Source organism: Octopus bimaculoides, chromosome 9, assembly GCF_046866305.1.
Source record: "Octopus bimaculoides isolate indiv1 chromosome 9, ASM4686630v1, whole genome shotgun sequence".
NCBI classification, from domain to species: Eukaryota; Metazoa; Mollusca; class Cephalopoda; order Octopoda; family Octopodidae; genus Octopus; species Octopus bimaculoides.
In genome coordinates, this window is record NC_142936.1 from 15,479,282 (window position 1) to 15,495,822 (window position 16,541).

General features: G+C 35.0%; 1 protein-coding gene across 5 annotated transcripts in view; it reads right to left on the reverse strand.

The window, feature by feature from the left end:
• The window catches only part of LOC106874612 (calcitonin gene-related peptide type 1 receptor), a 358,420-nt gene that overhangs the window by 22,620 nt on the left and 319,259 nt on the right, over positions 1–16,541 (reverse strand). For all 5 annotated transcript variants that reach the window (XM_089357177.1, XM_089357178.1, XM_089357182.1 and 2 more), the window contains one exon: positions 9,302–9,452. In XM_089357177.1, the coding sequence (XP_089213303.1) occupies positions 9,302–9,452 (151 nt within the window). The remainder of the gene's footprint in view (positions 1–9,301; positions 9,453–16,541) is intronic.

Below are 16,541 nucleotides of genomic sequence, written 5' to 3' on the forward strand. Positions count from 1 at the left end.
CAAATTGGAAGTGTTATGAAGTCGTCCGATAAAATTCTTTTCAGATATCGTTCGGTTTTCTACGCTTGAAGAATAAGTCCGGCATGGGTTATCGTTATCTTTCAACGTTTTAGTGTCGTTTGTAAAGAACCAGTCCAAGGCGTTGAGGTATGCTGTTCCATGCAGGAGAGAAATTTACTATCATTTTGATAGACATGGACCAGCAAAATGGAGAGGGTGAGGATATTGGTTGTATGGCCAGAATCAAACATCTGGAGGCTAGGGGCACGCGTTGTGATACAGGAAGACTACACGATCCTGTGTATGAATAGAAACCACTTGGAACTGACGTGAGCATCCTGATCCAGAAAAAGATCAAAAAGCCTGGAACAAGAAACCGACCACACAGACCCTCCAAATGGAATGAAACTCCACTTTTTGGCAGATAGTAGAAAGCTTAATAGGAGTACTATCCTTGACTACTCAAGGATATTCTACCAACTATAGAGGCCATGACAACAGAGAACTTAACTGCTACAAACTTTGCAACCGTCATCAATTACTTTACGTTCCACTAGAAGAGGAAGGTGAGATGTAGAGGAAGGTGCTTCCCTCCAGCCTTTTTGCTTGAATGTTTAATGAAAGTACGAATTTTGTTTGAAGTAAATGTTTACGGAGAAGAGAATACAGCCGAGGGAGAACAATTCGGGATCTGTGGGAATTTTTCTTTGGCCCTACATGGATATACTCTCATTGAGCCTTTTTTTCTTTTTATTTCTTTTTGTGAGGTTTGTTATGATCGTTTCCGATGTCCTTTTAATTCTACGTTTGTTGTGAGGTGTATGTTCAATTTGAGTTGTATTATATTGTTAGAAAATGTTTGTCTTTCTCATATATACTACCTGGTATGTATTATAGTATTGGTTAGGAACTGTGTACAGTATGTGTTGTTTGAGCTGTTTTATATAACCGATTGGCGATTGGGTGGTACTTAGTAGTGTTTGGTAATGTGTGAACTATTTTAACCACGCTATTAAATTGAATATAATGGAGGCTGACACCTACCAGGGCTATTTTTTCGGTCTGAATGTAAAATTGTGACTCCTAGTATGAGTTTTATGTTATTGTTCATTGTACTTTGTGCCCCAGCTATTGGTGCTGTTTTTACGTTCATATCAACTTTATCCTGCTTTCTTTCAACTTCAAAGTTGTATATTAAAAGTTTCTTGACCTTCCTTGTATTGATGTTTTAGTCATAAGGGATCGACATGCTAATTCAAGTTACAGATCTTTAATATTGGTATCTCTTGCGTTTTTATTTTCAGAAATCCATATACATTCTTCACCAGCAATTATTCATCTCTTAATCCGCATTTGTTTACTGTTCATTGAATTCAGTTGTCACAAGTTCACGAGTACTGGCAAGGTGTTTTAACTAGAAATTGGAAACTTTGTTAAGTCAGAGAGCTCTCTGGCTGAATACAGCTTCTATTGTATCACTGAATCTCTTGATAGTTATCTGGAGCCATGCTTGCTGTGTGATTGTATTTTTCTGATCCTGTTTCTTTCCGACTAACTATAATTCTTGCTGTGTTTCCTTATCTCTGCCAAATGCTTTTGTTTCATGTTATGCATTGCTTGAACTTCCGTTCATATTCGTGTGCAATCCAGTGTTATGCATTCGGTAATTTTCCTTTAAATGTTTGAGGTTTTGATTCAATTAGATTTTTCTGAATAAAAATGCTTACGCTTTTCGAACACGATTTTGCTGATATGATTCGATGAAACTTTTCTTTTACTTGTCGGATGTCATTTTTTTTTATCGATTTAATATATTTGCTTTCCTTCGCTTTCCATATCAGACGTCTTCCTTGCGATTTCGCTAAGAATGGATAAGTTTTTTCTACAGAAGATAGTGGGGAACACACACACACACGGCTTCTTTTTTTCTTTTTTTTTTTCCTTAGGTTTGGCCGAAGAGGATTTTACTTGATACTACAGTGGTTTCTGCACGTTGCTATTCAGGTTCTGCTGCGAGAAAATTTCTTACAGTGGGTTGTCAAGAGAAGAGACGAGTGAGTCAGTGACGCCTGAATGGTTACCAGCCATGAAATTAGCTAGTTCTGAGGAACAGAGGGCATTATAATCGCGGTAGAAAAGGGAGAGAGAAGAAACAGGGGCTGCAGTGATTCTGGGAGTGATTTCATGCAAATTAGTCATGAGGCTTTACTCATAGCCTAATCCATAGTTAAAGAAATACCTAATGAGTTTCTTTTCTAAAAACAATAATTAGGAACATTTTGGAAACATGAATAAAAGTGATCAACCGATTTCTTCAAAAGCAAGGCGATACACTATTCTTATTCATCATCTGTCACGTCCTTCGCAATTCAGTTCATTAATTAAAGAACTCAGCTTCACTCTAACAAAATTCGCCGTCTGTCGTCATCCATACACTACAATAACTAACGCAGATTATGTCGATGATGTTGCTCTTTTCGTAGGCATCATCTAAGAAGTCGTTACGCCATATATAACATTGAAAAAGCAGCAGAATTATTTGTCTTTATGTCAATACCTCAAAGGTTGAATACATCTGCTATAACGTAGAGCAATCAAACAAAAGCATAGTCGGTCGTCAAGTAAAAGAGAAGTGTACTAAACCAAAACTGGATTTATAAATACTTAAGATGAGTGAAATAAGCAGTGTAGAAATCTAGAAAGCAGAAAAGAAAGAAAAGTTTAAGAAGTCATATTACAAGGATATTAGATTAATATTTATAATAGCGCCTAATACAAAATATAAGATTATAGGAATCAATACTGTAGTTTATGATTACATGTTCGAGTGAACGCAACTTGTAATAGACTGAAAAAAGGGAAATAATAACTAAGTTTATAATACGCTACACAAAATATGACATAAAAAGACTTTAAAACGTAAACAGGCAGAAAGAGCACGTAAGGTAACTAGAAAAGCTATTATAAAATATCCACTGTAGTTCTGTAGTTCTCCATACATATCTAGTAAAGAACAATAGAAAAGTAACAGAAATATAAAAACAACACGAACAAAAACCTGTTTTCTGTTTTTAGGGATACTGATAAATACAAAATGCAAGGTGAAATGATATTTAGCTGTGAAGAGAAAAAGAAACAAAATAAATTGTATAAAAATTTAAAAACTAAACTGAAAAATGGGGGTTACATAATGTCATTTATGTATCCAACACCTACAGATCCAGTACATGAGAATACTGAACTGATAAAGCAGGAAGCTGACAAAGTGAATTACAACACTGGTTGAAAATCGCAGAATTCAAAATCGAGATGACTGAAGGATTCACAATTCTGGCATAAAATCGAAGCTTTTTAATCTGAAGCCACCAAAAATGTGTAATGAAACAGAATACATTGCTTAACTTCTAAATGCGTAGAAATTGGGGAAAACAGCTGATCGTATCGTCTCTGATTAGTTAGTCATGTTGTTGTTGTTGGCACTCCGTCGCTTACAACGATGAGGGTTCCAGTTGATCCGATCAACGGAACAGCCTGCTCGTGAAATTAACATGCAAGTGGCTGAGCACTCCACAGACACGTGTACCCTTAACGTAGTTCTCGGGGATATTCAGCGTGACACAGTGTGACAAGGCTGGCCCTTTGAATTACAGGCACAACAGAAACAGGAAGTAAGAGTGAGAGAAAGTTGTGGTGAACGAGTACAGCAGGGTTCGCCATCATCCCCTGCCGGAGCCTCGTGGAGCTTTAGGTGTTTTCGCTCAATAAACACTCACAACGCCTAGTCTGGGAATCGAAACCGCGATCCTATGACCGCGAGTCCGCTGCCCTAACCACTGGGTCATTGCGCCTCCACTTAGTCATAGACAAGAGACAACACAGCAAGTGGAATGACCTTTAGTACATATAAACTATGCCAGCATAATGAAATTCTAACAGAAAAAGAGGTAGTGTAAACATTTGCCAAAAACAGGCCTCAGAGAATGATAAAGCAACCGTACTGTTGGATATACCAATCCTAAAAGATTGAGAGTCAACGTTAAACAGTCAGATATTATTGTCAAGAGCTATAATGAAAGGAAGTGCCTTCGAATGGGTGTACGAGTCCCAATAGTCGATAACGTAGCTCTAAAAGGACTGGGGTAAAATACTTCGAAGAAAAACATTTGGAAATAAAAATATCTTGAATGTGGGGACTGACAATAGAAATAATCCTTGTAAAATATATTATTTCATTTTATATATTAGTTTCAAATTTTTACACAAAGCGAGAATGTCTATTAGATCGATCCCAGTGCTCGACTGGTACTTATTTTATCGATCTCGAAAAGATGAAAGGCTAAGACGATTCGGAAGGTTAAGACGGACGAAATACCGCCAAGCATTTCGTCCGGTGTGCTAATGATTCTGCCAACTTGCTGCCTTATATCTTATATTATATATTGAACTCTATTTCAAGTACTAATTTAATGGCCTTAAAATATTCCCCCTCAACTTAGGAAAGAAAAACAGATATGTCGATAAACAAATAAAACTCCAGGATTTATCATTGGTAAGGCTATAGGTTCAGGCAAGGCTGTGTTTGCAACTACGTGGCTTCAAGTTCAGCCCCACCGACCGGATCAGGTAATGCCTTGTAGATAGAAACTGTGTGGAAGCCCTCACATATATATGTGTGTGTGTGTTTGTGTGTCTTTGTGTGTGTGTTTGTATGTATCGTTGTGTGTGTGTGTGTATGTGTGTATGTGTTTGTGGTTGTTTCTGTATTCCTCACTATTACCTGACAACCTGTATTGATTTATGTCTCCGTAATTTAGCGGTCCGTTAAAAGAGACTGGTGAAGTAAGTACCGGGGGAGATTTGTTCGACTAGACCCTTCAAGGTGGTGCCCCAGCATGGCCACAGTACACTGATCGAAACAAGTAAAAGATGAAAGATAAAAGGTAAAAGATAAAAGAAATATGAAAATAAGCGCCACAGAGCATTACGTAGATCGTAGACAGCGCCAAATCAAAACTAAACACTGCACACACACACAAGAACACAGAACTACACTCAATAGTGCAGCGAAATAAAATAACGCAATAAAAATAAGACAACTAAAAGAAAATATTAGAAAACGCAAAAATCAAACAAAAAGTATCTGTACTCAAACCTCGTAGCACTGTGCTTGGCTGTAAAAGCAGGTAATAAAAATAAAACTACTGAAGTGATAATAATGTTGATGACGACTTGTGACAGTGAAGCATGGCTACTAATAGTCTGGTTGTGTAATAATATTTTTTGTTATATATTTTACTGTTGTTCACTATAGTGTTCTCAAGAAAATAAAACGATAACATATCAACGATAACTGATCAGCAAGTAAGTTATTTATTATTGAAAGATTTATGACGAATACCAGAAGATTCGTTAATCCTATGAAATAGTTTCTCTTACTCCAGGCTGCAATCTGGTACTTTCCGCGTAATTTTAAGTGCACAAACTAATAAAATATTGTAACGAGGGACGCGAAATTTGAAATAAGATCGAAGCGACCATTCAACCAAACCGCATAACCTAAGGAAGTCATAAACCCTAACCCTCACCCTTTCATCTTCCTTGGTTTTTCAGTAGACTTAATGTCTCCAACGTTTTCCTCCCTGTTTATATCACTTAACCCTTCCGGGGTCGTCCTACTTCTCTTCTATAAGGGATTTGTCCAACAAGACTATATTTTTTAAAGATGATGGTGTCGCTGTTTCGTGTCCCGTTACCAAATTCCTTTATTTTCCACACTTATGACAACCGACAAAGGTGTTTCATGGTTCGCAATCATTTAAACAATTTCTTTCTTAATATTCTTGTTAGTTCGATTATTCTATAAAAGGAACGTGAAGCCTTTTCTTTTTAAATAACTTTTCGTTTCATATGCCACCATTTTTTTTCTCAATTTTAGCTTCTAACGTCTATGATTCTAACTCAAAGTGCAGCCAAAGTTACCCCGGCTGTTAAAAATCGATTTGTTATAATCACTTTACTTTTGAAAACAGGATCTGATTTTGCAAACGCACCATAGCTGTTGCAATATTTCTTTCCTGATACGACTTCTTCCGTTATTGTTATCCATTAACTTGTTGGAGCACCTACCCTGCTATTTAAGCTTTCTATTTGTTATTGGGTTTTTCCCCAGTACTTATCACACCACATCTATTTGCAATTGTATCAAGATATGTCGTCGGATCTTTGAGTTCTTCATTTTGTTCCCGTAAACCAAAACCATCGACAAAACGGAGATTATATATATTTCTCTACCTTTTACTTCTATATTCTATTGAAATGATTCAAGGGCTTCCATCATTATAAATCTAAAAGCAATTTAAAAGGCTTTGGTGTAAATTCACGCTGTTGTCTGATACCAACTTTATTATTAGTCAGTTACTTTATGGATTGGCAGTGAAAACCAAGTATTTTACGTTTTCGTATAATGGTTTTATAACATTTGCTATTAGCAGTAGGCTGATGTAATATTTTCTCATAATAAACCCTACTGTCCTTTGCCACACATAATTAAACCTTCTTTTTGGTCAATAAAGATGTGATGAAGGTCTGACTCATGTTCCAAACATTTTTGCCAGAATATTAACGGTTAATCTCTCTTCTTGTAAACTAACCTGTTTTTACTACCCACCATTTTTATAATTGGTTTCAGTAGAGTAAAGCATACAGCAAAACCTTGCTTTGGTGGTTAATAAAACTAATTGAACGGCTGTTTTCGCTACTTTGGTCTTTCCTTTCTTTGATAGTGGCAAAGCAATTTATTATGTCGATTTACTCCAGCACATAAAACACAATTACAAATTTCACGCAGAATCTCAGTGAAATATTTACTTCCTGGGTTTAATAGTTCTGCATTTGTGTAAACTGTTCCGGATGATTTATTGCAATTTACTTTCCTAATTACTTGCATAACATGTTTGAAGTGATTGTTGATCCGTGCTGTTTATTAAAGGGAATTTCCTTTCTTAATTATTCTAACACGTTATAATCTTCTGCTTCGAGACAATAAAGTTCCTTCAGAGTGTTCTCTTCATCTATCATTTATTTTATTCCTTTTGTTTAGTATGTTATCATACTTATCTTTAACAACTTGACATTTAGATATCATTTCTTTGGTATTCCTATCTTGAGTTTTTTGCCCTATGACATTTGATATCTTTCTATGTCTTTGGTACCATAATTTATTATTTATTTTCCTATTAGCCAATCTATAATCCATTTCCACTATTTAGTTTTTCATACTGTTCCCGTTTCAGATCTCCTCTTTCATCACAACTGATTAAAATATATTTATCAAATAAATCTTAACTTTCTTCCTTTTAGTAAACTTTCTGTCGATTATTATTTCTTCAAAGGAAGGCTGTGAGCTGGCAGAACCGTTTAATACGCCGTCTTTACGCTCTGTGTTCAAATTCTTTTGCAGTCGATTTTGCCTTCATCTTTTCATCCCCTCCCCCAAAATTTTAGGCCTTTTACCCACAGAAGAAAGAATTATTTCTTCAAAGGCTCCTGCTAATTTTTTTTAATACTTGAAGGCAATAATACTAAATGCAATAAAACTAAAAATTGTACTAAAAAGCTACTTTTACTTCTTACTTGTGCTTTGAACTCTTTTGCTATATTCGCGTCCCAAAATTTTTCAAGATTTATTTTATTCTTGTAATCTGATTGTTTGCAACTGATTCGAGCTCAACTTTTTATTGTTGTTATTTAAAATTTGTGATCGCTGTACAAATCTGCACTTGAAATACTTGTATTTTATCTCCATTTGGATATTTTTTTTGAAATGAGAATAAAATCGATCTGATTATTATATATAGTATACATCTCTCTTGGCTATTGTTATTGTTTTTGATGGTTTGTGTTGATCAATTTTGATTGCTATAATTAGTTTGTATTTTCATGCAAATTCTAATCATCTTACTCCTCTCTTAGTTTTTTTCCAAGACACTTTTCTTAATATCAAGAGCATTTGATCTATTTTTTGCCTACAAGCCACCTTGAATAAGTGAGTCATTTCTTTTTTTTCACCAATTGGTTCTCTTTGCTCTTGATCTGAAATCTTCAACTCATCATTGTATGGCTATTTCAATTTCTTCTTACTTTTAGCATTTAACGTCAACGATTCTTCCCCATAAAATACAACCGATTAAAATGTAAATAAAAGCGACCAAAATACCGTAACGCTTAGCTTCAAGTATTATTTTAATCATTCTGTTGGAAATCGTTAAGCTATTTTAACGTATTTTTTTATGCCACATGAATCCGATACCATTATCATGTTCGCTCTCTCCACTGTGTGACCATTATCTGTACTTTCTCCACATTTTGTCCATCATGTTTCAACAAACTATAAAATATATCACGAATATCTCTCCATCCTATAAGTTAATTGCAGTTTTCCAGATTGATAAATCGTTCGTTCATTTCAAGTTTCAACTAAATATATACCTTAAAAAAAAAACACATTTGGTTGGTTTTAAATTTTACTTAGGTTCTTTAGCAGCAGGAACGCGTTCGTTTCTTTTCGATATGATATTCAAGTTTCACGGAGTTATCATGAAATGTTTAATCGGCAGATGTTCTGATGGAGCCGATTTCCTCTTTAGCGTAACTGTCAGTTGGCTTCTCTGTGTGAGGCTCATCCACACTTTCACATATCTATTTTTAATTTGATTGGTTCCACCACAACCCTCTTCACTTTTTACTCAGTAAGCCAGTAAGTTCGAAGAGAACATATATCAATTATTGAGAGATAATATGATAGACTTAACACAAAATTGGTCAACAGTTACTCATTCGACCAAATGTGTATGAATGAAATGCTACAAGTGTGGCGAAATTGCTCGTGTAGTGTTAAGAAAGTGTAATACTGAGAAAAGGTCTCAGTTTTCTAGGCGTTAACTCTCAAGACCATTTCATTCATATGCTGCGACGGTTACTGAGGTGATGATCGGAAATTTGAAAAACTGTAACAGTTAACAGCATGCTGAAGTTCAGAGATTTGTTCAGATCTGAGCTTGGAGTTAGTTTGATGTTTAAAAGTTTTGCACCAAGTCGGAAAGTAACAATAACTACCAAATCTATTTCAATCCTGGATAACAACGTGGTTACCCAGATAAAGACTCAAATATCTGGGGCATACATATGCATAAATTGGCTCACACACACACACACACAAGAAAACACACACACAGACATACGTGCACACACTCATATACACACACTCATATACACACACTCACATATGTATAAAATTGTTTACCGTGTTTCTGGAGAGGTTCGAATTTCCACCTTTATTCCGGAACTGATTATAGAAAATAAGAATGTCCCAAAGAAAATGAGAGAACGCCGTCAAGATTAGAGAGAGGAAGAGACAGATGTGAATACGGATCCGCTGCTGTATTCGAAGTGGTCTGAAAATAAGAAATTAATTCATTAATAATATACAAAGAACGATGCGGGGTCAACAAATACACACACACACACACACACACACACACAAATAAATATGTATATATGTATTTATGTAATTGTTATGCTTGTATTCGAGGTATGATCAATAAGTATCCGGATTGTTACTATAGTAACGAAACTAAAGTAGGAAAAGTAAAGCCGCTCGGCACAGAGTGACCATGAACTCTGCTGTGCATTTGTACTAAATTTTAACGTTCTAGCTAAGGTATATAGTCCATGTTTTTGTATTATAGTGCATTGTTGTACCATTCAAAACTTTTTATTCTTTACAATCAATACACAATGCTTCAAGCGAACTACAATACTCTCCTATATATACGTATGTTTATATGTTTATATATACAAGGTACAGAGAATATCTGAGGATACTTAATTATCAGTATATTATTCTCTTCAGGCCAATGAAGAGATTTCTATTTCTTTTAGATCATCCATAGTTGACAAAATGGTTAACACAAGAAATAGGAAGACATGCAGTCATTGTTTTTTTCAATATATGGGGAGCACAGCAATCTAGAAATTGTCAACTTTCTAAATGCTGCAAGATCATTTGTGGAATTGGAGATTTCTAATAGGAATGTCTCAACCCTATCAGAGAGAGAGAGAGAGAGAGAGAGAGAGAGAGAGCAAAAACGTTCTACATGTTTGGACACTATAAAGGCACAGCTAGTCATCCAACAGATAAAAAGTTTAAAAGAAGGAGAATACGCGGAAGAAAATTCCATAGCGATTAAACGTGTTTGGTGATAACTTTGGGTAAGCAACCAATCAGGACAAGAATGTAAGTCTTAAAAATTTACATATACAAAGCAATATCGGTATGAAATATAATTTAAGTTTTTTCGAGAAAAGCAAGCGATGAACAATTCTCATAACAGCAGAATTTCTAAAGCATTTTAATATTTTAAAAATCTTCATATCTAATTTTGCTAATTGAACCTATTGCTTTGAAACCTAATGAACTTTCAAATTTCTCTCATGTGTATTTGTTATGAAATTTATTGAACATTTGAAATTCCATAATTTTCTATTACCGTGAAACTTATTAAATACTTCATGGTTCATCATATCATTTTACTATGAAACCTACTACATATTTGATTTTTCGAGCATGTATTATCGAGTTAGAAGTTTCTCTTGTGCATTCTCTTTCTTTCAAACTTTTCTCTCTTTTTTTTTTTTAAATAGAGTTTTATATTTACCATTCATTAGAAAAAAAATGTTGAAATCGGTATGGCATTTTACAATTCGTTTTAAGATCCAGGTGTATTTCAACTCCCAAAACATTTCTTCAAAATTCCTATTTACGTAGAAACAAATCTCGTTTTCATGCACGCACGCACAAATACACACACACATACGCATATATTATAATACATTATATGCATATGTGTGTGTGTGTGTGTGCGTGCGTGTGTGTGAATATATATATTCATAATACACACACATACGTGCATATATACATACGTATATATATCGTATATATACATATATATTATATATATATATATATATATATATATATATATATATATATATATATATATATAGGTATGGCTGTGTAGTAAAAAGTTTGCTTCCAAACCACATAGTTCCTGGTTCAATCCCACTGTGTGACACCTTGGGTAAGTGTATCCTTCTATAGCACCGCGCTGGCCAAAGCCTTGTGAATAAATTTAGTAGACGGAAACTGAAAAAAGCCCATTTCACACATATATATATATATATATATATATACACACACACACACACACATACATTTGTGTGTGTGTTTGTGTGTGTTTGTGTATGTTCTCCAACCTCTTGTTGGTTTGTTTGTACCCCGTAACATAGCGATTCGACGTTAGAGACTGATAGAATAATTATCTGGCTTAAAAAAAAAGTAAAATTAATCAGATTCGAATAAACTATTTAAGGCCTTACTCCAGCATAGCCACAACCCCATGGCTTAAACAAGTAAAAGATAAAAGATATATAGATGGATGTACTTAACTGCGAGTTACCTAAATCTGTTGAAAACGATAGTTAGCTTCTACATATTAAATTCCATCTTGCTTAGAACAGAAAATGCTTGTTCTATTCCAAATGGAATAACAACACGTTTGTAATTGAATCGGTTATCGTTATTAACGAGAAATAACATCGCAAATTCCTGCAATTTGATATCCTAGATTTTTATTCTTCCATAGCTAAATTTCTTCTTCGTGTAGCTTTAAAGTCACATTATGCGCGCAACGAAAATCTTCATATATAACTCTGCTTCACGTGTTATTTCTCCATGGGGGTGTATAACAAGGTTGAATTATGCAAAATTACTGGAATATATACTCTGCACGTCCTTCATATAAGAATCTCTATTTTGAATGAAGGTATAAAAAGAAATGTTGACTTTATAGTTTCATTTACTACGAACAGCCACACTCTAGATATACTAAAAGAAAAATGACCTTTAGAGAATTACGACAAACGTAAACAAACAAACGAAGTTTGCTTTTAGAAGCGTTGAGATGTCTTTTAGAAAGTTAAAGAAGTGATTTTAAATTCTCAATCGCAGAATAATGCTAATAATATAGCCTGAACAGCCTGAACAGGATAAACTATCCCTATTTTGCAGAGAAAAGTCCACAGCTGGCTACCTACACTTTTCTCTGCAAAATAGGGATAGTTTATCCTGTTCAGGCTATATTATTAGCATTATTCTGCGATTGAGAATTTAAAATCACTTCTTTAGAGAATTATTTTAAGTAGGTTTAAGAACTTTGTTTTACACTGATCATAGTTTAATTAATTTTTCGCATGTTACTTAAAAGTTTGAGATGAATACATTCAGTCATGATGGAGAAACTTAATGAAATCTTTATATAAATGAGGATACGAACAATCTCCCTACAAAATTAAAGATTCTGTTATCTAATCTAAGATGAAGTGCACAATGTGATTCGCACAAATGCGTGCAGGTATAAAACTAGGCTAAGAATTATTCTGTGGTATTATCCAGAGATACTGAAAAACGTTCGTTCCTATATTGGTATAAACTTTTTAAATTTCATTTTTTTTTTTATTCCACAGTAAATAATAAATACGAGCTTTTTTGAAGGAAAACAGAAAAGGTCAACTCTGCCTTTTGTAAAAAATTCGCAAATACCGCCAACAATTTAAACACTAAAAATATCCAATAGCAATAATATAGATTCTGTTGCTTGTAACTGCACATTTCCAGAAATTGTCTACTAAGCGATTGTTTCTCCAAAGCTTTCAGTTACTATCATGAATCTCACCGTTAACCAACTAGCGCTTGTGTTAGGTTTACTTTGTCCTTCCATATTAAGTTCTACGTTTCATTATTTATGATCGTCTGACGATCGGCAACGAGTGCTCAGAGTAACAATTTTTTAATGTTCTAGCTTCTAATAAACTATACACATAAATACATGCACGCGCCCATGTGTGTGCACACGCAAACACACACTGTAAGCATCAATTTACAAATACATTCGAATTCGGATCACTGAGAAAACTTTATTAAATAAATACCTACAGCATTAATCTAAGGTACAAATCTGTCTCTCATTTTGCAGGTACATCCAATTACTCATGCAACACAAACCCTTCAGCAACCACAAAAAAGAAAAAAGAAAAAAAAGCAACAAACGACAATAATGTGTAAGTCATCCACCGCCAATATCAAACGCCTGGTAAAACAAAGCGAAAGATATATACTGTGTTCAATCTCTTACCCAGAACGAACGCGTTGTTTAACCAAGAAGCGTTCCTAAAAGACAACATACTTCATAAATTATATGACAGGAACATTATAAAAGCAAGTTATTTCGTTTCCACAGAATTCTTTCAATCAATACACACCAAAGAGAAAATAACTGTGATTGCCAAGTCACTGAGTCGTGTCCTTTGGATACACAATGCTTGAGTTGCTGTGTTATACATCAGGACGTCATAACCACAGAAAAAAATAGGCAATATTGTTACTTAAATCAGTTTAACAGAAAAAGAATTAGAAGTCTGTTATATCAGCAGATCTTTCACAAACACCGTCGCGAAAGCAGTGATACATTATTTACTTACATTTGACAGAAAAGCCATTGGCGAGAGTAGCGACGTTGTATATATTCATACGATTGTATACAGGATTGGGCAAAAGTAGGCATACGGTTGCTTAATATGAGTGGGACGTTCTTTCCATTTCTCCATTTCTTCTTTTAAACCTAAGCGATTCATAAGCCGACTGAGTCATCTGCAGGAGATACCTAGTCTTTTGGTAGCCGTTTTAAAAATTTCTGGGGACTTTGAATGGAAAGAACATTCCACTCATATTAAGCAACATTTGCTCACCCTTGTATTTATATGAAGTACTGTCTAAATGAATGTTTACACGAAGACACGTAGATAGATATAAACGTTTATATAAACGCGTGTGCATATATATGTACCTAGGATGGATTTATTTGTAAAAAATTATGAGGTTAATATATGAAGGTGGTGAGCTGGCAGAATCGTTTGCTTAGCGGTATTTCGTCTGTCTTTTTGGTCCGAGTTCAAATTCCATCGAAGTCGACCACCCATAGCCATTGCAGACTCCACAATAGGCCCTTCATTCTCAGGCCGAACAAAAGCGTCTTCATCTTCCATAACAATAAGCGATAACTTGATTAGCTGACGCTGTAAGACTATCTGTAATGTGACAACGTCGTAAGTGAACGCAACTCAGAACTGCAGAATTACAACATGTTTCTCAGCTAGCTGCTGTTGCGTCGACAATCACGTCTTGCCTCGTGTACACAAAGTCAACCAATAGTGTGCCTGACGGACTCCTTGAGACACACCCACAACAGACAGGAACAAACGTATAAATTCTGTTAACGGACTTGTTAGCAGAACTGAACGCTAATCCGCTAAACGAAAAGTTAGCTTCGCCAATTAGCTGTTAGCGGATTAGCTGAACCGTGCCCACCACTACTAATATCTAATAAATGCTTAATAAGTATGATAGTAACATCTTAAGCATATTTCAGCCTAGTTTCCTTACAAGTACTCACCACTTGAGTTTTATCATTACGATGATATACCGTAGAAAATTTACATTCCTTTGAAGTTAGATTCTGTAGCCTAAGTAGAGAATTTGGTTACATGATTGACATTAAAGCGATGCTTTTTCTCATAAATAATCTGTCACATTCTTCGCATTTCTTCACTCTTAAGGCCAAATCTTCCTTATTTTTGACTGTATATTCTGTTATTTCAACCCATTCTCGTCCCTTTCCCTTCTTTTTTCATCCTTTCTTTTCCCCTCTATCACTCTTTCGTTTCTTCCGACCTTTCCTGGTTCCTTTCTTTTTCATCTTTCATTTTCTTCCTTTAACTAATTTTCCCAACTCTCTCACAGTACTTCTTTAACTTTGAGAATATCACAAGAACTATAACGGTTGTATGAAGACATGTAGTAATCATTAACGGACAAATCTATTTAAAGTAATCATACTTAATTTAGTATGTGAGTGCTTTGTTCCAACGAACACGCACATTCACAGGCGCGCGCACACAGAGAATATAAATGGATCTAGACAAGTATTTCCGAACATCAGTAGAACTACTAAGCTTACCAAATTAGTGAGTAAGTGGCTGAGTATTCTACAGACAAGAGCATCCATAACGTAATTCTCTAGCAGAATCAGAGTGACTCATTCAATGATCTTTGAATTACAATTGCAATCCATCCAGTAGGTTTCTATACAGTTTTCGTTTTGCCATTTTCACTTACAAGACACGACTCTACTCGAGAGGCTACAGAAACTGGCACTTTCCCAAAATGATACGCAGTAGGATTGAGCGCTGAACCTTGTGATTGACAAACTTTCTTACTATTCATTCACACTGCCTTTACAAACACACACACACACATACAGAGTGTAAGTGTGTGTGTTTGTGCGTGTGTGTACATATATGTATATATATGCATGTATGTATATGCATTGGGTTGTCAGATGAATTCGTTTGTTTCCATTCAATGATATTTGAATCAGCACGAAAACTATTTTTATTACAGCGTTGTAAGTGTTTTTTTAAATGCTTTTTGTAGCTCTTTTCTTCCTCGACAACTTTTGTTCATCGTTTTTGAAATTAGCATAAATTTTACAGAGGTAAGACGATGGAGTGCCAAGTAGAAAAAAAAATCAGCATTTGCAATATCTGCTTCTCTATACGCTTTCACTCAAGCTTTCAAAGCTGCCAAAACTGCTCGAGATATTTGTGCTGTGTACGGAGAAGGTGCTATTACCGAAAAAACTATGCAGAAATTGCTTTCACGCTTCAAAGAAGGGAAATTCGATCTCACAAACTATCCGCGTTTCGGTCGATCTGTTCTGTTAAATGAGGATCAATTTTCCGATCTCATCCTCGAAGATCAGCACCAATCCACTTAGGAATTGACCTTGTAGATATGATACCATCGACTGCCACCTTCACGCGACGATCAATCTAAGTGAAACGATCCAGCTGGTGAAACGGCGCACTTCATTATTTACATTTGACAGATATTTGTCCTCATCTTGTTTGTTGTTAACACAACGTTTCGGTTGATATACCCTCCATCCTTCATCAGGTGTCTTGGGGAAATTTCGAAACTGAGTTCTCATTCCTAAGGTATTTTTCGATGTTATTATTATTATTATTATTATTATTATTATTATTATTATTATTATTATTATTATTCAGGTCACTGCCTGGAATCGAACTCGGAATCTTGGGGTTAGTAGCCTGCACTCTTAACCACTACGCTATATGTCCTCGAAATTTCTCCAAGACACCCGATGAAGGTTGGAGGGTATATAAGCTGAAACGTCGTGTTAACAATAAACAAGATGAGGACAAATATCCGTCAAATGTAAATAATGTAAATAATGTAAAGAAGTCTCAGTTTAGTTTCAAATTTAATTCTTAGCCTATGTTTCTTAAAGAAAGGGCGTAGATCTTTCCAAAACCAATTTGTGTTCTGCGGGTTAAAATTATTGAAT